This window comes from Martes martes (genome assembly GCF_963455335.1).
Source record: "Martes martes genome assembly, chromosome: 4".
In the NCBI taxonomy this organism is placed as follows: Eukaryota; Metazoa; Chordata; class Mammalia; order Carnivora; family Mustelidae; genus Martes; species Martes martes.
Genome location: NC_137891.1, coordinates 99,814,203 through 99,838,057, shown reverse-complemented (window position 1 = coordinate 99,838,057; position 23,855 = coordinate 99,814,203). Strand labels below are relative to the sequence as shown.

Below are 23,855 nucleotides of genomic sequence, written 5' to 3'. Positions count from 1 at the left end.
AATATCTGGTATCATATTTGCTATTATAGTAAAATATTTTTTAAAAGGAATACATATTTTAATTTTTACTGTATTTTTCTTGCTTGCTTCATGGCATGTTGCTTGCTTATGCTGGTAGACCCAACTATGAAATAGCTGCTTTATCTTTTTTTTTCTCATGATGAGCACTTAGACCAGAGTTTCGTTTTAGGGAAGGTACATTTTGGTACTTTTTTTAAAGATTTTATTTCTTTTGGTACTTTTTTTAAAGATTTCATTTCTTTTTTTATTTTAGAGAGAGAGAGGGTGCAAGTGGCAGAGCGGAAGGGAGAGGGACAAGCAGACTCTGTGCTGAGCATGGAGCCTTATGTGGGGCTCAGTCCCCAGACCCTGAGATCATGACCTGAGCCAAAATCAAAAGTTGGACGCCTGACTGAGTCACTCAGGCATCCCTGCATTTTTGGGATTTTTTGATTTATCAGGTGGAGACAAAGAAAATGTTAAACCCAGTATATGTAAATGTGTTTCCCTATTATAAATAAGAAGAAAGCTTATTTTAAAATCATTTCTGGTGTTTGGTTTTATAAAATTACTTTTTTTTTATTAGTTGTGGAGAATATTTATAAGAATCGAGAACCTGTCAGACAAATGAAAGCTCTTTATTTTATCTCTCCAACATCAAAGGTGAGTATTTTGAATCTTTAAAAGTTATGTTCATCATTCACCATTGACCTCACTTTCTCATAGAAAATTCAAATAAAACATTCTTTATTAGAAAAATAGTGCCATAAACTAGTTTGCTTAGGAAAAGTTTTTCTATGTTAGAAAATTGTTTCATTTGCACTCTTCTCAGTGAGAATATATATAAATGAAAAAATTCTCTCCCCTCCCCCCTTATATGAAAGCAGAATTTAATTGTATAAAACAGTAGAGTTTCTTTGAGTAATTTGTTATTCAGTGATGTTCTGTGCAGTCATATTTTTTGGGATAACAGAAATGTACATAAAAGAAATAATCTTGGATTAATCCTTTATCTTAGTGACTTCTCTATGGCATACATTTATTTATACATATGCACACATGTATGTATGCATATAATCGTGTATGTAAATAAATTTTTTATGTCAAAGGAATATCTTAGTTTATGAACAGTGATTGAGCTGATATCTAAAGCCAAACTTTTAGATCTAAGTAAATACCAGATTCCTTTTTCTGTGCAGCATCTGAGAATGAATTTTCTAGTACGTCCTTTGCCTTATTCCAACTCAGAATGTTAGATTAGCAGTTCCAGTTTCATTTCTTCTGATTCTGTTAGACAGCAGGAAGGAAAACCAGATATTCACTGTTTAGTCTCTGCATATTGGTTACTGGTGTTTTTTCTTTTTTTAAAGATTCATTTATTTATTTTAGAGAGAGAGAGAGTGGGAAGGAGGGCCAGAGGGAGAGGGAGAGAGAAACTCAAGCAGACTCTGCACTGAACAGGGAGCCTGATGTGAGGCTTGACTTTAGGACCCTGAGATCACAACCTGAGCCCAAACCAAAAGTCATGCTTAACTGACTGAGCCATCCAGGTGCCCCTGGCTGCTGGTAGGTTTTAGTGACATTTTATATCCTAACGCTAATTCTTAGCGTTAACAGATAATTGTATGGAAGACTATGTGGCCATTGGAAATGAGATTTCTAGGAAATTTTAGTGCTTTAGGTAATTGTTCATTTTTATTGTTAAGTGACAGAAACAGGATACAAAATTGTGTATTTAGTAAAGGAGCAAAAGACTCAGAGAAAATGATACCTGAATGTGGCTCCTTTTTCTGCTATAACCAACTCCAGTTTCTGTTTCAGTTCTTAGTCAGTTACTGTGTCCTATAGCCATGTGGGTACCAGTGAGGGCTTAGGCTCATTGGGCACTAGTGGAGAAACCTAGTGAGAGACTTCCTTCCTCATTGGCTAGGTGAGCCCCTGGAGACCAGCATCAGAGTGTTCCCAACCAGGGGTCATAAAATAACAGATTTCAGAAGAGTTTGGCTCTTAAGAGATTTTCTAGACCCCAGGGGAAAGTTTGGTTGGTGAAAAAGAGAAGCCCTGGTGGTTTGTTTGCTTATATACCTATAACCCTCAAGAGGGGAAATCTTTTTTGCTTTCCTCCTTTTGTGGAACTGCCTTTATTTAGGATTCTCCAGCAATAAATCTAAGCCTCCAGTGAACTGACAAAGGAAAGCACTGACACATCTAAGTGGGTCAAGCTGTCAGAGAGAAGTTCAGTAAGAATGAAGAAAATATACACCTTACAAAATATAGCTGCTTGGAGAGAAGAATGATGACCTGAACAGAAAAATAATATGCATAAGGAGAGTTTAGTATAGCACATAAAAAGCTTCCTGAAGTTCAAAAATGTGATTTCTCAGTTAAACAGTTCATTGCAGAAAAGAATAATTATCATTGAAATTTGAATTAGTAGCCTAGAAGGTCAAAATGGAACATCTCAAAGCCAAAAAAAAAAATAAAAAAGTCATGGAAATTATGGAGGAAAGATAAGAGACTTGCTGGATAGAGCCATGAGAACTAACAGAAATAGTTCTAGGACTTCCAGAAGGAGATAACAGAACAGATGGAGGAGAGAGCATTAAATTCTAAATTCTTCATTTTTGCTGCCAAACCATTGTATCTTTAAAACTACCAACACTAAAAAAAAATTAAATAAATAAGTAAAATTATCAGCGCTGAGGCGTGTAAGAACTACCAGATTGTATTACCTGCCATTCCTTCTCCTTGCAGTCATTTTCCAACCTCTGGGTCTTTCATTATCCCTTGACAGTTTTACTCCTAGCTCACTGTTAACTCTCTTCAGCTCCTCTTCAATCATAGCCAGTGGCTTCATTATCCAGGTAGATAACCTTTCTAGTATGTTCATTGGCTTCTCAACTCCTTGATTTGTTACCTTCTAATCTTATGTGTGGGTTTACCTTCCCTGTCACTGAATTGTTTTTGGATCTTCTCATTGCTGAAACAGTACTCTGTTCATAACATATTACCTTACTACTTAGGTTTTTCACTATTACTGGCTAGACAACATAGCATTTAAAAAAAAATCAGTTTATAAAGTAAACTTTTGGAATGTTAAGATTTTGTTTTATTATAAAAAAAGAATAATCTTGGTTATTTCAAACACCTAGCATATTTAAATTAGTATTTGGTTATATGTATATTAACATCTAACCTTTTTTAAGTCTGTAGACTGTTTTTTACGTGATTTTGCAAGTAAATCTGAGAACAAATACAAAGCAGCATATATATACTTCACTGACTGTAAGTAGCTTTGTAGAAGTATTATTTCATTGTTTAAAATCTATCACTTATTAGTTATTTCTTATAATACTATTATAGTACTATGTTTTCTACTTATTGCTTATTGTAATTAGGTTAGAAAGAATCTAAAGATAAAAGATCATGTTCTAATTCATTTAAGGTATAGAAAATTAAGTTCTGAATTAGCCATGTTTTGCTGGTATACAGTGGTAGGGGGTTGGTGGTGAAGGCTGTCCCTAAAATTTTATGCTGATGATAGGAGAAATTTTTTTTAGTTTAAGTTTTAATTGGGTATTTGATTATATAATCAAAAATAAGACCCTTTGGGAGAGTACTGAAGAAATTGCCATCTGTTTGGCAAATATTAATGGAGAGAATCTGTCACATTTCTCTTACCGTGCCATATGTTCAAATAGAAAGCAGCTAAAGTAAAGAATCACAGAGAAGTCTAGAAACACATAAAATTCTGCTTTATGTTATACCTTACATAATAAAACTGCAAAATGAAAGTGCCATTCATCTAAGTGCAGCCTTGGTCTGTGCTATTAGAAATTCATCATTTTAAATAGTATATTGTTTTTCCTGTAAGTTATTATTTATTTCATGCCTCTAGTAGTTTTCATTTTAAAAGTATCATGCCATAACTATTTATCTTTTAAATAATTTTATTATACAGAAATTTGTGTTTATGGAATTGATAAAATTTAATGAATGTGAAGCCTCTTAACTTAAGGAAACTTAAGGCTAAAGAATATAATGTTAAAAGACTCTAGAACCCAGTGGTTATGTTCCAACCTAGGTTAAAGGTGGGTTTGGGAGGAATAGACTCTAAGGTCCAGAATTTATTAGTCTTAGTCACTTCTCGGCCTTTTGGCTAAGATCAAGTGCAGAATTTATTAGTCTCAGGATTTCCTGACATTAGAGAAGTTCTTGTAATACATACAAGGAAAAAACACAATTTGTGTGGTATGGTTGCACTTAGTGGCAGATTTAGAAAAGTAGTATAAATTCCTAAGAAGTTCTGAAAGTCCTGTAAAAGTTTATTAAGTTGTGGGTTTGGACCTGATTTTCTGTCCTGATAATTTTAGTTTACTGTGTAAACAGCAGTTTAAGGAAATAATCTTAGCTTATGGTGCCTCTGAATGGGGAAAATAGAATTTCTATTACAGCCCTCTTGGCTAGAATATCTGCTCTATAAAGGGAAGAAGAATATTTACATATCGCATCCTCATAATAAATTACTTTGTGAAAGTCACTAACTTTAACTTATATGTTAAAAATAAATATTCTTGGGTGTTGAACTGATTTATTCAAAAGAATAAAAATTTAATGGAGTTACATGTTTTGATTTTTTTTTCTCTCTCTCAGTTTGCCCTGATAGTCTCTTTAACAAAATTAAAGCTTCTTGTTCCAAGTCAATAAGAAGATGTAAAGAAATAAATATTTCCTTCATTCCACTTGAGTCTCAGGTACTTTCTCTTTTTATTTTTAATTTTAGTTTATAATGGATTTTATTATGTGTATTTGGTGATTTTGAACAATCCACAAGTAATCATTTCTCATGATAAGGGAAAGGAGATGAGCATAAATTGGAAGAGAACATGAAAGTGGAGCTTAAATTTCATGGCTGTTGCTAAGTGCTGTGTATGTCAAGTTTTACAGCACTGTTAGATTATGAAATCAAAAGATTTTGAGCAGTCTATGTTAGATGACTCAAAAGAAATCATTTTAGCTTCTGTGACCATTTGTGATATTAAAACAAATATTCTTCAATAAATATTTTCTGTAACATTATAGAGATTATCTTAACTTACAAAATTTTTAATTTTGTTTAATTTTTAAAGTTCATTTTGACTTTGAATAGTTATAAGCCTTCAATTAATAATGGTGATGGGAAATACCTATATCGTATTCTCCATGTGCCAGACACTTTCCTAAATGTTTTCCATAAATATATTCATGTAAATTCTCATAATAGTTCTATGAATAGATAGTAATCCTATCTTCATTTTAAAGATGGGGAAATCAAAAAAGTTAAGTAACTTGCCCCAAATCAAATAGCTAGTACATTGCTCAGCTCTGATGTGCTCTGTTCTCTGTATTTGGATTCTAGCATTTCATAGAATTGTAATAGCTCACTGTTTGGAACTATAAGGTCAATATATTAAGAAATAGGAAGGTCCTAGAAAAGGGTTTTTTTCCTTTAAGCTGTTGCTGTTTGGGGCAAAGAAAAATTAAAATCCAAATCATAAAATTTTAAGATACCTGTTTAACATTAGACTGTTTCCAAAGGTTACCTTAGACCTGTTCCTTTGGATGTGATATGTAAGGTGAAATAGGCTTCCTAAATGATGTAGGATATAAACAGTAGTGTGAGAAATATTACAAGCATATCCAGAGCATCTGCTGTACAGATGGTAAATATAGTTTTAGTCTCAGAATTCATTAAAATTCTGCAATTGCTGTATTTGAAGGAGAGATTTTGTGTAGCTCTCTGACCAGTTTGATTGTTGATCGAAATAACTTGTCTTTGTCTATATAGAGAAATCCCATGAGAATCTTCTTACTGGTCTTTGCACAATGTTGTGATTATTTAAGGTCCTGTCTGCTTTTTTTTCCCTTATCAACTTTTGCCTTTATTTCCTTGATAAATATCTTCAGAGGGTTTACTTAATAAATTTAACTTATGGAGAAATTATAGTGAAAATATTTTGAACTCTTGTTCATTTATGAGTGAAGATATAAATGAAATACAACTAAGTGGTTTGAGCTATGAGTGTAGGCATATATAAACATTTATCAAGATCATGTGCAGTGGACATCATCTGCTAGGTGCCAAGTGGTTTGCTCTGCTCGGCATGATATATGCCCTACCCGCACCCGAGTGCTATAAAAGAAATCCAAAGAATTTATACATCTTCAAAATGATATCAATTAAGATTAGGTTTAACTGCATATAATAGAAAAATTTATTTTCAGTAGCTTAAACAAGATAGAAATTTATTTTTTCCTAATGTAAAAGAAGTCAGGAAATGGTTATGTATGGCTGGTATGCTGGCTCTACAGAATTGTCAAGGGCCTGCTCTAGGCATGACCCTCATGATCCAAGGTAATTGTAGAATCATTTCATCTTTATTTGAGGAAGCAGGGTGAAAGAGAGAAAGAAGGAACTATATAGATTTCATTTATGTCTTGTTGGCTAAAATTTATTCATGTGGGTATACTTAAGTGTATAAATGTAGTCTTTTATGTAGTCATATGTAGCTGCTTCCTCCAAAGAATTGGTATGGTTACTGAAAATTAAGGGAAGAGTGGTTTTGGGGGAGGCAGCTCACAGTCTACCACAAGAGAAGAGAGGTTAATTCATACTAGGAGAATGAGAAAATATTTAATGAATGGATAGAATTTCATAGGGTAGTAATGAAGAGGGAAAGAAGAGGAAAGTGAAAATAGCCTGATATAGAAGCAGAAAAGTGCAGGGAAACAGCAGAAGTACAGATTATAAGGAGTGAAGATATGATAGATAAGTCTGTCTCTATAGGTAGGTTGGTACTGTGTTGTAGGAGGCTCCAGGTCCCACCACTAAAGGAACATGTAATGGTGGTGATGGAAAGTAGAGAAGAGGAAGAGGAAGGAAATGGAAAAAATGTGAGGGTAGAATGAAAACCAACTCCAAGTTTCTCTTGGGTTCATGGAATATTAGATAGCTTAGATTAATTTAAACTGTGGTAACAGCTCCCTAAATCTCAGTACATTAACAACAACCAAGTTTATTTCTCATTCATGTTACTGTCCATTGTGGTTTGCCTGGGGCTTTGCTCTGTATATCTTCATTCCAGCACTGAGGCTGAAGGAACAGCCCTTGTCTGGGACATAGCAGAGGGAAAAGAGAAATGGTGGAGTCACACAATGGCTTCCCCCACCCATGTATGCAGAATGACTTTTAAAGCTTTTGAGGGGGAGTAGCACATGTCACTTGTATTCATATTACAAAGACCATAGCCAAGGCTGACTTCAGTGAGTGAGAGGCCCTTTAGAAAAGGGCAGTATTTTTTGTTTGTTGAGAGAGAGAGAGAGCAGGGGTGTTGGGGTGGCAGAGGGAGAGGGAGAGAATCTGAAGGAGGCTCTACACCCAGTGCAGAGCCCAACTCAGGGCTTGGTCTCATAACCCTGAGATCATGACCTGAGCCAAATCAAGTCGGACTCTTAATTGACTGAGCTACCCAGGCACCCCAGACCAATAAGGTTTTTTTTTTAATTACTATATAATGTATTATTTGTTTTGGGGGCACAGGTCTGTCATTCATCAGTCTTACACAATTCACAGCACATACTCTCCCCAGTGTCCATCATCCAGCCACCCCACCCCACCTACCCCCCTCCACCCTAGCAACCCTCAGTTTGTTTCCAGAGATTAAGAATATGGGTTGTTGGGGGGAGGGGGTTAGGGAGAGGGTGGTTGGGTTATGGACACTGGGAAAGGTGTGTGCTATGGTGAGTGCTGTGCAGTGTGTAAACCTGGCGATTCACAGGCCTGTACCCCTGGGGCTAATAATACATTATATGTTAATAAAAAATTAAAAAGTTTTTTTAAAAAAAGAGTCTCTTATGGTTTGTCTCCCTCTCTGGTTTCATCTTGTTTCATTTTTTCCTCTCTTCCCCTGTGATCCTCTACCTTGTTTCTCAAACTCCACATATCAGTGAGATCATATAATAATTCTCTTTCTCTGATTGACTTATTTCACTTAGCTTAATCCCCTCTAGTTCCATCCACATCATTGCAAATGGCAAGATTTCATTTTTGATGGCTGCATAATGTTCCACTGTATCTATATATACGATGTCTTCTTTATCCATTCATCTGTCTATGAACATCTGGGCTCTTTCCATAATTCGGCTATTGTGGACATTACTGCTGTAAACACTGGGTTGCACATGCCCCTTCGGATCACTACATTTGTATCTTTGTGGTAAATACCCAGTAGTGTAATTGCTGGGTCGTGAATAGCTCTATTTTCAACTTTTTAAGTTGTCCAGAGTGGCTGCACCATCTTGCATTCCACGAACAGTATAGGAGGGTTCCCCTTACTCCACATCCTCCCCAACATCTGTTGTTTCCTGACTTGTTAATTTTAGCCATTCTGACTGGTGTGAGGTGATACCTCATTGTGGCTGATTTGTATTTCCCTGATGCCAAGTGAGGTTGAGCGCTTTTTCATGTGTCTGTTGGCCATTTGGATGTCTTCTTTGCAGAAATGTCTGTTCATGTCTCCCCAAGGCAGTAAGTATTTTTGAACAGATAGTATCTACCATTGTGTGATAGTGTACTCTAAGAAGTGCTTTTTGGAAGTTAATACAACAGCCAAGACTTTGAGCAACTCAGACAGAAGTGGATTAGCTATGGCTAAATCTCAGTTTACGTTCAGCCTGTTGCTGTTGGATATGTGTTATGTTCAGAGAGATGAATGACTGTACAGTGAAAGGAAACTTTCACGAGGAAGGTTATTCATAATTCAGTAGTTAACCTATAATATTTATTACATACCTATTTTTACACTCAATATGTTATTCTAGGCTAAGAGGAATTGCTATAAAATATGCTAACATATTTTGTTTAAAAAGAATAATAAAAATAAGTTTAATAGGGATGCCTGGGTGGCTCAGTTGGTTAAGCGGCTGCCTTCGGCTCAGGTCATGATCCCAGCGTCCTGGGATCGAGTCCCACATTGGGCTCCTTGCTCAGCAGGGAGCCTGCTTCTCCCTCTGCCTCTGCCTGTGCTCACTCTCTCTGACAAATAAATAAATAAAATCTTTAAAAAAAAAATAAGTTTAATAGAGAACTCCCAACCCCAATTAGAGAACTTCTTTTGTATTCTTCAAATAACACAATAATAGTAAATCTCTAATCCAGTTCTTTATACATAAGTAAATGCTTTTGTTAGTTGAATGAGTGTGTCTTTGAGGTTTCATTGTATCTGTGATTAGACCAATTACTATGTCTGGCACAATACTGTGTTTTTGGAAAATATGTTTCTATTTTAAAGACATGAAGAGTATAAGCTAAAGAACTGAAGAAACATCTCAATTATGGAAAGGCTCTAGGTTATTCTCTAATAGATTAAGATTTTTAATGTATGTCAAATACATAGACCAGTTTTATCTTTGTTGTATTTGTGCCAGGTATTAGATTTTTATTTTAGTTTGACTACCTCAGATTCCTTTATCTGTTGCACAGATAGTGAAAAAACAGACAGTACGATCTATATATGAAACAAGAACTGAAGGAGAGAGGTAGACTAAGGAGAAAAGGAGAGTGAGAAAAGAAATAAGGATGAAATCAAGAGGACAGAGAAAATGAGAGTTGATTAAGGTAAAGACACAGTGGTCTCAGGAAACAGCGTGGTTAATGCAAGTAATTTCTTTTGATGTCCTAATAATAGCTGCATTTTTCTTGACTGATTTTTTTTTCATTAAGTCACCAAATTAACAACAGTTTGACCTTTACTTTTTCTCGGCCTAACTTAGGTTTATACTCTCGATGTACCAGATGCATTCTATTACTGTTACAGTCCAGACCCTAGTAATGCAAATGGAAAAGATGCCATTATGGAAGCAATGGCTGAGCAGATAGTTACAGTGTGTGCTACCCTGGATGAAAATCCTGGAGTAAGATATAAAAGGTAAGACACTCAATAGTGTCTGTATATGTTATGCTTTCTACTTGGTCTCCAGTGTAGAGGTAGGTAATGTCTCTGTGCTTATGTTTATTGGTTTGCAGTTTATTTTCCATGTAAAATTATGCTGTATATATAGAAGATTTAAAGTTTAAGGTTGAGGGGTGCCTGGGTGGCTCAGTTGGTTAAGCGTCTGCCTTTGGCTCAGGTCATGATCTCCAGGTCCTAGGATTGAGCCCCACATCAGGCTCTCTGCTCAGCGGGGAACCTGCTTCTCCTCTCCCTCTGTCTCCTGCTCTGCCTACCTGTGCTCGCTCGCTCTTTCAAATAAAGAAAGAAAATCTTTTTTAAAAATTTCAAAAATAAAGTTTAACATTAAAATTTTAGAGCAACTTATAGCCTCTGTTACTAAATTTCAGTGCTTAAATTTGGTATGGGAGCACCTGGGTGGCTCAGTGGGTTAAGCCTCTGCCATTGGCTCAGGTCATGATCTCAGCATCCTGGGATCGAGCCCTGCATTGGGCTCTCTGCTCAGCAGGGAGCCTGCTTCCCTCTCTTTCTCTGCCTGCCTCTCTGCCTACTTGTGATTTCTTTCTGTCAAGTAAATAAATAAAATCTTATAAAAAATTATTTTGGTATGATTTGCAAATACTTTTTCATGAGTTTAAGGAATGTTTAGAGGAAATGTCTCTATTGCCATATAGAGAATACAGTCTTAAAATTAATGTTCTATTAAATTTTCACCGAATTTGAATGGCCATATTATCTGAATAGTGGTTTTAATGTTGAAGTATGTATGTATTTATTTGTCAGAGAGGGAGAGGGAGAACACAAGCAGGGGGAGTGGCAGGCAGAGGGAGAAGCAAGCTTCCCCCTGAGCAAGGAGCCTGAATATAGGACTTCATCCCAGGACCCTGGGATCATGACCAAGCTGAAGGCAGACACACCGAACCAACTGAATCACCCAAGTGTCCCTCAAAGTATTTATAGTATCTAATTCCAGTGGCCATTTTAAATAGATTACTGTTTGTTTTTTTTAAGAGATGAAGTTTGACTTTAATACTATGTACCTTTATTTATTTGCTTTTTAAAAACAAAATTTAGTGTAAATTGCATAAATTATATGTGTATGGCTTGATAAATCATTCCAAAGTGAACATATCCCACTAACCCCACCAAGGTCAAGAAATAGAACATACATGGCATCTCAGAGGTTCTACCCATGATCCCCCTTGAGGACCACCCCCTTACTCCTCCCCAAAGGTAACTGCTATCCTGAATTCTAACACATATTTTAGGTTTACATGATGTCGAACTTGGTAAAAATGGAATCATATGATATTTTTTTGTTTCTGGCCTCTTCGTTCAACATTATATTCTGAGAGTCATCTGTTTTGTATGTAACCAGCTTGGATTTTAATCTCTGCTAATTGCTAGCTGTGTAGCCCTTTTGCCCTCAGCTTCCTTATCTATGAACTCTGTAAAGCATTCAGAATAGTGAATGGCATCAATAAAATGATAGTAGTAAAATACTATGGTACAACTAATAAGCATTGTCACTCATTTCTCTTTTAGAAGTTTCTTTAATTTAAACATTGGCATTGGTCAGGTTAGTTGGCTGAACTGTTCAATTTCAATTTCATGTGATACTTTAAGTTACATTACTCTTTTAAAAAATCTATTAATTACTTAGAAAAATATATCAAATCTCCTTAATTCAGATGCTACCTAATAAGCTCTACTCATACATACATCAGATATTGAAAACATTCTTTTTCTTTTTCTTTTTTTTAAATTTTATTTATTTATTTGACACAGAGAGAGAAATCACAGGTAGGCAGAGAGGCAGGCAGAGAGAGAGAGGGGGAAGCAGGCTCCCCGACGAGCAGAGAGCCCGATGCGGGGCTCAATCCCAGGACCCTGAGACCATGACCCAAGCTGAAGGCAGAGGCTTAACCCACTGAGCCACCCAGGCGCCCCAAAAACATTCTTTTTCTTATAGGTGATATACTAAATACATTCTGAACTTAGGAAATAGAGCTAAGTGGTTTATCTTCTGCTAGAGTTCAGTTGCTGTTCAAGTTTCTGCTCTTGGTATTGGCTCTGTTCAGGATGAGTAAATATAACCAGTTAATAATTTAAAAGCTCACCAATGGACCTGTCTTGAATTACTGCAATAGTTAAAGAATAATCCAGTTATATCTTATGGATTGTTAAAGTGTAATTCAAACATAAAATTACTTCCCCTTGAAAACATTTTAAAGCAAAATGTGTAATAAATTATTATACGTAGTTGCTGCTTTATTTATTTTTAAGGTAGTAAACCTAAAGAGTCTTTAACTCTTTGAATCCCTCACAGTGAGATCTTCCGTTTTTGAGGTTGTGCTAATTGAGGAGCCTTTTCCAGCATTTTTCTTGTAGACTCAAAAGCAACACCAATGTAACTGGTCATGAAGATGTAATTTAGACTATGATTTTATCATTTTAGTAGAGAGTGATAGAAAAATTTTATGCAAAAGATTATATTTGAAATCCGATTAGATGTTAGAGAACACATTGGGAAATCTCACTGCTAGGAGGAAGGATAATAGGTCAACTAATTTGGAGAGTAATCTGCTAATATCTAAAAATGTAAAAAAAAATATACTTTGTGACTCAGCAGTTACACCTTTAGATGTAGAGAAAAATACGTGGAGATTTATTTACAAAGATAATTGTTTCAGTGTTGTTTGAAATAGTATGAAATTGAGAATGACTTAAATGTCTAACTTTAGAGGCACCTGGGTGGCTCAGTGGGTTAAGCCTCTGCCTTCAGTTCAGATCATGGTCCCAGTGTCCTGGGATCGAGCCCCACATCGGGCTCTCTGCTCAGCAGGGAGCTTGCTTCCCCCTCTCCCTCTCTCTGCCTGCTTCTCTACCTACGTGTGATCTCTGTCAAATAAATAAATAAAATCTTTAAAAAAAAAGTCTATCTTTAAGGGAATGAATGCATAAAATCCAGTATAATTATATGATGGAATAAAATGAATTGATCTGATATATATATGTCAACGTAGATAGATCTCAAACATATATAGAACATATACTATTAAACATTTATAAAATAGTAAATATATATAACAGCATTGACAGGAAGAATACACACCAAATTCATGATAGTGGTTGCCGTTGGGGGTTGAATAGAGGTAGAGGAGAAACCTAGGAATTGGGAAGGAAATAAAGGAAACTGCAATTTTATTTATATTATTTTTTTTACATTAAGAAAATCTTAAGTACATATGATAAAGTCTACATTTGTGAAATCCAGACAAATTGGTATAACATTATATTTGATATATTATTATCTGAACTTCTCTGTTTATAAACTCTTTTAAATTAATAAATTGTGTGGCTTAATTTTAGAATTCAGCTTTATGATATTATAACATGTTTTGAAAGAAAGATAATTATTTGAACATTTTTTCCGCTTTCAGTAAACCTCTAGATAACGCCAGTAAGCTTGCCCAGCTTGTTGAAAAAAAACTTGAAAACTACTACAAGATTGATGAAAAGAGCCTAATAAAGGTAGTGTATAAAAGGCAAATAGTGATTATGCACAAAATCTGTCTTATTTCTTCATAAACAAAAAAAAACTAGTGTTCATTTTCCAGTACTGATTTGGGAATCCTTAACGTAGATGATAGCTGAAAGCTTAATAGTGTGGTTTTGTGGGGAGGATACGGGTTTTGAAGTAAGCACTGTGTCCAAATCCTGGCTTTGCCATTTAATTCATAGATATGTCCCTTTGGGTAAATTATGTAACTTCTTATGTAATTTCCTAAGTTTTTTTATCTGTAAAATGGGGATAATAAGAATACCTATTTTATAAAGTAGAGAGAGGGTTAAATGAGTTATTACTGTTAAAGTTCTTATAATGATGCTTACTACTGAGTAAACAATAAACATAGTTATTACTAGGTCTGACATTGCACAGATTATCTACTTTCAGTTGTATTTTCAGCTATAAAACGAATGAGATAAATGTATAGCTTGCTTGGTTGGTGTGAAGATTAGGTGAAGTAATGTGTCTGTCACATACTGGAATTTAATAAATGGCAGCAGTCGTTATCTTATGAAGATAATATAATCAGAGACTAAGATTGGGATTTGGAGAATACTGCATTTAGGCTTGGGTTAGAGAATGAAGAGTCTGAGGAGACTGAAGGAGGTGGGGCCAGGGGGCTAGGGATTCATATGAAATGAATGGAAGAAATTGTTACTAAGTTAGAACTAAGAGGAGATGGGCAAGGGAACCACTGATACAGTGTTATTTAATAAGTGGAATGAAAAGAATAATACATAGCGTGTAATGGGAATGTAGGCAGGGGCTTAATCTTTTTCTAACTGGAATCTTGGAATGCACCCCAGAGGAATAGGCTCTTTAGCTTAAACCGTAAGTACAATATTATAGAAGAGGGACGTTATTGCTTAGATAACCAAATTCTTTGGCGGAGGCATAATGAAAAAGGGAAATTCACAGACAACTGCACTGGAATGAGAGGATATAAGCTTAGATGTAATGTTAGTTTAGAACTTTAAAAGTTACTAGAGGTCTGGTGAAAGCCATTCTGGTTGTAGTTAGGAAGACAGTGGCTCAGTGTATAGCATAGTAATAGTCAGTAGATATATGTTGAATGAGGGAAGACATATATGATCAGTATGTTAGTAAATATCCTTTTGTCCTTCATAATTTCAATGGAAAAAAAAAAGACAAAATGCACACACACACAAAAATTGTTCCTTTCCATTTTTCCTTCAAACACTTGATACTTTTCCTTCATTTAAAGATATGATGAAGTGTCACCTCCTTTCAGAAGCATTTCCTGAGTGCTCCTCAGGTCAAATGATACTTCCTTCCACGTATTGTAATAACCCCAAGCCTTGATATAACACTTATATTGCACTATCTTTTTCCTGTTTGTGTTTTTGAAGACTTATAACTTAGATATACTGAAGGCTTACTAAGTGCTAGTTACTAAATGTATTATGGTGTTATTACATTAAATCTTTACAATAATCTTATACAGCAGAGGTTCTGGTTTTATTTTGTTCTACAAATGAGAATACTGAGATACTAACAAGTTAAACAGTTTGCCCAAAGTCTTACAGCAAGATAATGGTCAAGACTGGACTCATACTTGGATCTGTGTTATTCCAGAGTATGTGCTTTTAACCACTATACCATACTGGCTCAAGGTTTAAATGAGTAAACAGTTAATTAAACATTTTTTAAAAGTCTACCTCATGTAATTTACCTGTGCCTCATATATGTAAATAAATAGGAAATGTTTGTCTAATGAGTTGTAGTTATTATTTTTTTTCTTCTAAGATTTTATTTAAATTCAAGTTAACATATAGTGTAGTATTAGTCTCAGGAGCAGAACTTAGTGATTTATCACTTGCATGGAGTTGTAGTTACTTCTTTAAATAATCCAAAGAATTTATTACTTTCTGAAATGAAGTATCAAAGATACTAATATTAACAATACTTTTCGCAGAACTGTTATTCACTGTTTAATGATTAGTGATGTTTGTAAATTAATAACAAGACTTTCATTTTGATTTGCCATCTTAGTTGGCATCAGTATAATCTTTTTAAATAGCATAACTGTTAAGAGCACAGGCATGGAGTGAAACTGACCTGGATTGTAATCTCCATTCTGCCACTTACTAGCTATGTTATTTGGGCAAGTTACTGAATTTTAAGCTTAATACCCTCATCAAATGCAGATAATAATACCTGCCTCACAGGGTTGCTATAAGAATTTAATTACTTATTTTTTGCTTAGCACATGTGCTTAGAGTCTTGGTAGTAACTACTGTTCATAATTTCTATTGGTTTTAGTGTTTATGGAGCTGAATTCCTAAGAAAATGAATTTTAGTGCAGGGCAAATGTTACTTTTTTTAAAATGAATTTTCACAATATTATTTTATTGTATATAGCCCCTTAATCTAATTATGAAAGCTTTTGTTTTTGTAGTCTTGTTTTTTTCCCTTACTGTGCCACTCCGATTTTTCTATTTTAATAGAACTTCACATTCTTAAGAATGAGACAGAACTTAGGAAAAGTCTGCTTTTGTTTTCTGAGATATTAACAAGGTGTTCACACAAAGAAATTGAAGTTTCTGAAGATAATTTTATCTTGTTATTCCAGGGTAAAACTCATTCCCAGCTCATAATAATTGATCGTGGCTTTGATCCTGTGTCCACTGTCCTGCATGAACTGACCTTTCAGGCAATGGCATATGATCTACTGCCAATTGAGAATGATACATACAAGCAAGTATAACTTGAAGGGCATATAAAGGGCATATACAAACAGGATATATAGGATTTGAGCATTTAATGATTCGTGTAGGCACCAGAAATCTAAAGCCCCTGTAACTTTGATATTCAGAAACTTTATCATTCTCTTCCCTGTAATCAGAACGTATTAAAAATATCTGGACCTTGTAAGTTAATGGGTAATTTGACTGCTTTGAAGCTTTTTTGGTGTAGTTGCTTCCTTAACTATGTGTATAACAAAGCTACATTTAAACAAGTAGAATTTGGAGTTTTTGCTTATGTTAAGAGTAAATACCAGGCCAACTACTATATATTTATTGAAGTGGAAACCATATTCAAACTTTTAAGGCCGTAATTATTCGAGATCACACACGCAAAAGTATCTGTGTGTGTGTCTTATCAATATAACGTATTTAAGAAGATTAGAAGACTAGAAAACTGAATAGGATAACTATTGAGAATAGGCATAATTTACTAATTTGGTACCTGTTAACTCTGGTATAAGCATATTTACTTTAAAAGTAATGCCAAATAGAAAGCTAAATGAAAAGTGATATAGCTTTTCTATCAAGGAACCATTTTACTGTATTATTGTGAATCATTATGAGGGTATACAGGTGTACATATATGTTTATATTTACATGTTGATATCATAATCTCTAAGTCCAAATTGGCATTTTTCATCTACGATTTACTGTTTAAGCACAGTGGTAAAAAGGAAACTTAGTTTTCTGAAATTTTATGTTCAAATTAACTTAGTAATTTTAATAGATTAAAAGATCTTTTTTCTACTGTATGTATTGTATTTATGTATTTTCTATTGTATGTTTATTTGCATTCCGGTCAAATCCTGGCTTCTGAATTTTTCTCTGTAATTTATATTAATGACTAGTGACATAGAGAAATCGGTATTACAATTTTTCTAATACAAAAGTAGTTTCAAGCAGTTTATTCAGTATTTTCAGAAGAGATACTGTTTACCTCTCTTGTCCTTTCGGTTTCTAAACCTGCATTGCTCAAGAGATTTAGAAAAGTATTGAACTAGAAAAGAAAAAAAAAAAATTAAACTGATGGACACTTCATAAGTCTCTCCCTTACTCTTAAAAAAAAATTAAACCTTGCTTTCCTTGCCAGCAAACCTAGGGAAATAATTTTTTTTTTCTTTTTAAGTAGACTGCATGCCCAGTACAGAGCCATGAGGGGCTTAAAGGGAGATTAATATTTTATTTAATTACTTATTTTAGGGAGGGTGGGGCAAAAAGAGGGAGAGAATCTTAAACAGGTTCCACACCCAGCACGGACCCTAACATGGGACTTCATCTGACCTGAACCAAAATCAAGAATTTTGGACATTTTAATGGACTGAGCCATCCAGGTGCCTGGATATATATATAAGGATTTTTTTAAGGATTGTATTAATTTATTTGACAGGGGGAGAGACACAGTGAGATGGGGAACACAAGCGGGGGAGTGGGAGAGGGAGAAGCAGGCTTCCCACTAAGCAAGGAGCCGGATGCGGGGCTTGATCCTGGGACCTGGGATCATGACCTGAGCTGAAGGCAGATACTTTAATGACTAAGCCACCCAGGCACACCTGGAGAGATAAATATTTTGTCCACACTGGGTGTGGAGCCTGCTTAAGGGAAAGACTTAAAAAAAATTAAAACAAAACCCAGCAATAATTCCTATTATGAATCAGAAAAATCCAGAGATAAGACTAAGATGGAAGATTGAACTCCCTATGGTTTGTGCTCTATTACAGTTGTTAATGGAAACAATACAATGCAGGAAATTCTAAGTATTCATATTCCACTTTTTATCTTGATGATCTCTTTAAATGTAGTCTTAAAATGGGGTTGTCTTTTTAAAGTATTGTTAGGCTTGCTGCCCTAATCTTTGTTTATAAATCAAAGGTTAAAGATGTTATTTAAGTACAGAGTGGCATTTTAAATGGCAAATGGGCTGCTTCTGTCCTTAATTTGTCGTGTTTAAGTGCAATCATTGTACCTTTGGGTATCTGCACTTAAGACTGCATAGGTAAATGGTTTTATAGGTGGGGCCTGTAATTTGGGGAGTTACAGAAGTGATTGTATTCATACAGTAGAAATCTACATTTAGAGCTAATCTAATCTAGAGCTGGGAAAGTTTAAAGCTGTCCTTTCTAATCTTGGCTCAGGAGACTGACAGTTCCAAGGGTGACTGAATCTCCCTAGCTCTACAGATGAAAGGAGGTTATCTGCTTAAAAAGGGAAGAGAGAAATTACATATGGGGAGGCAGGAAGCCCATTTTGAGTAATTTCATGAACCCCTTGAATTGCTTACTTCAATAGTACTCATTAAAGCAGTCACAATTTTTTATCACTACATTAGTTTTCTCTCATTTCCTTTCCCATTCTTCAAAGGAGATGTGGTTATAGGATTAGGGAAGAATATAGAAACAGATGATACATGTTTATGAATTTACTTACTTGGATACATGTTTATGAAAATGTTAACTTTGCAACACCTTCAGTATTTAATAGGCTACATTTGGAGGTGACATCTCTGTTCTGTTCTTAATGGGTGTTTGATAGTTGCACTGATGGTTATGAACACATCAAAATAGTATTTTAAGCAATTAGAAGATGTTAATACAAATTTTATTTGTTCTTAGAGTTGATTGTAGAATGTTGGGTTTTTGTTCCATAAAACAACATTTTGCTGAGCTAAACCCTAACATTTGAAAGCAAAAATGTCTTGATAGATACAGCACTTTGATTTCTAATGTAAGGATAGCAAGCAATATGCCTTAGTTTTGAGTAGGTATTCACTGTCATCCTAAAATACTGGATTGAATGTGTCTATTCAATTTCTTGAGCTCTGTCTTAAAATTATTGTTTGTAAAAATGTTTCTTCCACTTTTGGTGGGGGATAATCCAAAAGATTTGTATTTCTGTCTACTTGTAGATATAAAACAGATGGGAAAGAAAAGGAGGCAATTCTTGAAGAAGATGATGACCTCTGGGTCAGAATTCGACATCGGCATATTGCAGTTGTGTTAGAGTATGTGAACCCATTTTAATTTTTATTCCATATTTTTTAGGCACTAAGTTCATGAAAGTGTATTTTATAATCTTAGAATATTTCTGTAAAGAGTAACACCTTAGAAATCTAAAGAATTTTCTCAAATTTGACAGGGAAATTCCCAAACTAATGAAGGAAATTTCATCAACAAAAAAAGCAACAGAAGGAAAGGTAAGACTTTTATTTAACATTCAAAATAATGATGGTGAATTTTAAAATGTGTTTAAAATTTTTATTTTATCTTTTTAATTTTCCATTTTGGGAAATTTCTAGCATATACAAAAGTAGAGAAAACAAACTCCCATGTACCCATTATCTAGTCTCAGTAGGAAGCAACATTTTGTCTGTCTTGCTTCATTGAGTTTATTTTTATTTTATTTTATTTTAAAGATTTTACTTATTTGACAGACCGAGATTACAAGTAGGCAGAAAGGCAGGCAGAGAGAGGAGGAAGCAGGCCCCCCACTGAGCAGAGAGCCCAATGCGGGACTTGATCCCAGGACCCCAGGATCATGACCTGAGCTGAAAGCAGAGGCTTTAACCCACTGAACCACTCAGGCGCCCTGAGTTTATTTTTAAAAAGCCATTTAGCCAATTTCATCAGTGCATTTTTGCTAGATTTTTTAATTTTGAGGTGTAATTTACCTGAGTGCATAAATCTTAAGTGTATACTAAGTAACTTTTTACTTATATATATATATTTGGAAGCACCACCTTAATCAAGATAGAGAACATTTCCATCATTCCAAAAGATTATGCAATAGTATCATCTATGAATAAAAATATTTAGCCTGATCCTTTCCAATCTTTATACATTTTAAAACAGTTTACTTAGTGGTTAATATCTCCCAGCTCTGTAATGTAGAACAGAATTGATTATAGAGGATATCCTTGTCTCATTCCCAGCCTTAGAAGAAACATGTTTGATATTTTACCATTGAGTGTTGTGTTAGTTTTAGGTTATTTTAGATATATCCTTTTTTTTTTCTTTTTTCTTTTTTCTTTTTTCTTTTTTTTTAAGAGAGAGAACACAGTTGGGTGGGGCAGGCAGAGGGCAAGGGAGAGAGAGAATCCCAAGTAGGCTCCACACCCAGAGTGGAGACCAGTATGGGGCTCCATCACACCACCCTGAGATCATGATACAAGCCAAAATCAAGAGTTGGGCACTCAATTGACTAAGCCACCCAGGCACCCCTTGATAAATCCTTTATCAGGTTTATCCCTTCTGTTCTTAATTGGCAAAACAGGTTGTTGTGGTGGTTTTTCTAATTAGAATGGGTGTTGGATTTCTTCAAATGCATCTGTTGAAATTATTTTTTTTTCTCCTTTTTTCTGTAAATGTGGTAACACACCAATCGTGCATTCCTAGAATAAGTTGCACTGGTCTTGATGCCTTATCTTTTTCCTTTGTCACTGATCCTATTTGCTAATATTTTGCTTAGGGTATTTTATTCCAGGTTTATGAGAACTATTTCTCTGTAACATTCCTTTTTTTTTTTTCTTTTTTGAGATTTTATTTATTTGTTTGTTTGTTTAGAGGCCTGTGCAAGCAGGGGAGGGGCAGAAGGAGAGGAAGAGAGAATCTCAAGCAGACTCTGTGCTGAGCTCAAGGAGCCCAACTTGGGGCTTGATCTCATGACCTTGAGATCATGAGCTGAGCCAAAATCAAGGGTCAGACATTCAACCAACTGAGCCACCCAAGCGCCTCAAAATGTATCATTATCTTAGTCTACCTTAAAGTATACTTTTGCATCTCCTGAATAATTTAAGAACCTTATAACAGTTTAGCTGCGTTTATCCCCTTCCTCTTTTGTGCTAATGTTGTCATATATTTTACTCAACATGTGTTTATAAACTTAAGATGTTATTTTTGGGAATGCCTGGATGGCTCAGTTGCTGAACTTTTTTTTTTTTTCAGGTTGTTGGCAATTATGAATAAATCCACAATAAAACATTCAGGTTTTGTGTAAACAGATGTTTTCATTCACTTGTGTAAATAATTAAGAGTGGGATTGCAGAGGGGCACTTGGGTGGCTCTGTCCATTAAGCGTCTGCTTTCAGCTCAGGTCATAATCATGGGACCCTGGGATCGAGCCCTACATTGGGCTCCCTGCTTGGCAAGGAGCCTGCTTCTCTCTCTACCTCTTCCCTTTGCTTATGCTCTCTCTTGCTCAAATAAATAGGTAAAATCTTTGGGGAAAAAAAGTGGGATTGCTGGGACATACAGTAAATGTATGGTTAACTTCATAAGAAAATTCCGTACTGTTGTGGCTATGCCATTTTACAGTCCCACTGGCAATGTAGGAGAGTCACTGTATTTTTAATTTCTAATATTGCATTTAGTTCTAAGACATTCATTGCATTTTTAAAATAAATTCTAGTTTTCTGTTGAAATACTATATGTTTTCATCTGTTTAGTCCATCTTTTCCTGTTTTTTTTTTAACATAAATACGTTATTTTTGAATTTCTTGTCGCTTAACTCCCAATATCTGGATGGTCTCAGGTCATCCTCTTTTTTTTTAACTATAGTATAGTTGACATACAGTGTTATGTTTCAGGTATACAGTATAGTGATTCAGTAATTCCATACATTACTCAGTATTCATCATGATAAGTACACTCTTAATCTCTCTTACCTATTTTACCCATCCCCCTACCTACCTCCCCATGGTAATCATCTGTGTGTTCTCTCTAGTTAAGAGTCTGCTTTTTGGTTCATCTCTTTTATTCTTTGTTCATCTGTTTTATTTCTTAGATTCCATATGAATTAAATCATATGGTATTTGTCTTTTTCTGACTGACTTATCTCACTAGCATAATACACTCCAGCTCCATCCATGTTGTTTCAAATGGCAAGATGGTTTTTTTTATGTCCAAATAATATTCTGTTGTGTATGTATACCATATCTTCTTTGTCTTGGGTCTGCGTTTATTGACTATTTTATCACTTTGGTATTAATCACTTTTTTTTTAAGATTTTATTTACTTGTTTGACACAAAAATTTGTTTGAGAGAGACACAGTGAGGGAGGGAATACAAGCAGGGGGAGTGGAAGAGGGAGAAGCAGGCTTTCCGCTGAGCAAGGAGCCCAATGCGGGGCTTGATCCCAGGACCCTGGGATCATGACCTGAGCTGAAGGCAGATGCTTAATGACTGAGCCACCTAGGCGCCCCTCACTTTCTTCTGTCTTACATGATCTGTAATATTTTAGCATATGTTAGACATCACAGATGTCTAAGATCTTGCAGAGACGCTAGATGATGTTCTCTCTGCAAAGACTATTGATTTCTGTTCTGGCAGGCATTTAATTTGCTCACAAATAACCTTAATTCTGTTGAGACTTCATGCCAGGTGCTGTTATGATGAGTGTATTTCCTTTTGTACTTAGTTCAAAGACAGTCCTAGTACTGAACATCTGGGATGTTCACTTGGCACTCTTCTTTGAATCAGAGAATACCAATATTTTCTTGGCATTGAGACCCCTCTGAAATCCCTGTCTAGCATTTAGCTTCCCGGCAGTTATTCTGTGCTAGGCCTTTAAGAGTTTTGTCCTTTACACGCACAGCTTAGCATTTGGCTAGGGCTCCAAAGGCAATGCCTCTTTGAGTTACATCTTTGAGTTATGTTGTGACTGACTCTTTCCCTCTAGCACCTTGCCTCCCAGACCCTACCTCACCAGCCCCAAACTCTGATCTCTTTTTCCTCTGTCTAGAGAGACTAGCGCTTTTTACTTGATCTCTACATCCTTTTACCACTTTTGGTAAGTATCCCAGGGAAAAGCCAGGATGAGTGCTAGGATCACCTGTGCTTTCTTTTGCTTAAGTATCTTAACTGTGAGCTCTTTTTCTTATCCATTGCCTGAGAGTTGTTGTCTTATTTATTTTGTCCAGTTCTATTTTTATTTATGGGGAGAGAATAATTTTGATATCAGCTACTTTATTGTGACTAAAACTGAAAGTCTCTTGAATGTGTTTTTTTTTAACTTGCCACATATTTAGAAAATTAGCAATATAACTGCAAGATTTAAAAATTGTTATATGGAGGGGCACCTGGGTGACACAGTCAATTAAGTGTGTGATTCTTTGTTTCAGCTCAGGTCGAGATCTCAGGCTCATGAGATTGAGCTCCACTTTGGACTCCACACTCAGCATGGAATCTACTTAAGACCCTCCCTCTCCCTCTGCCCCTCCTCTCTGGGCGTGTGCTCGCGTTCTCTCTCTAAAATAAATTAATTAATTAAATCTTAAAAAAAAATAAGAAACTATAAAAATTGTTATATAGAATACCTGAATTATAAGTTTGCTTTAAAAATGTTTGACTTTTTTTTCTAGACATCACTTAGTGCTCTTACCCAGCTGATGAAAAAGATGCCCCATTTCCGTAAACAGATTACTAAGGTAAGCAATATTGTGTATGAGATACTTTACCATTTTTAGTTTATTAGTCCGTCCAGTTCTATAGTCAGGTTTAGTAGTGGGTGTCATGGAGTACTTGATGTTAGTTATCC

General features: G+C 35.2%; 1 protein-coding gene across 1 annotated transcript in view; it reads left to right on the top strand.

Moving 5' to 3' along the window:
• The window catches only part of STXBP3 (syntaxin binding protein 3), a 53,691-nt gene that overhangs the window by 17,605 nt on the left and 12,231 nt on the right, over window positions 1-23,855 (top strand). The window contains exons 4-12 of the mRNA XM_080802198.1: window positions 587-663; window positions 3,207-3,285; window positions 4,654-4,754; window positions 9,811-9,965; window positions 13,433-13,523; window positions 16,154-16,278; window positions 19,231-19,326; window positions 19,461-19,518; window positions 23,680-23,745. Coding sequence (XP_080658324.1) covers window positions 587-663; window positions 3,207-3,285; window positions 4,654-4,754; window positions 9,811-9,965; window positions 13,433-13,523; window positions 16,154-16,278; window positions 19,231-19,326; window positions 19,461-19,518; window positions 23,680-23,745 — 848 coding nt within the window. The remainder of the gene's footprint in view (window positions 1-586; window positions 664-3,206; window positions 3,286-4,653; window positions 4,755-9,810; window positions 9,966-13,432; window positions 13,524-16,153; window positions 16,279-19,230; window positions 19,327-19,460; window positions 19,519-23,679; window positions 23,746-23,855) is intronic.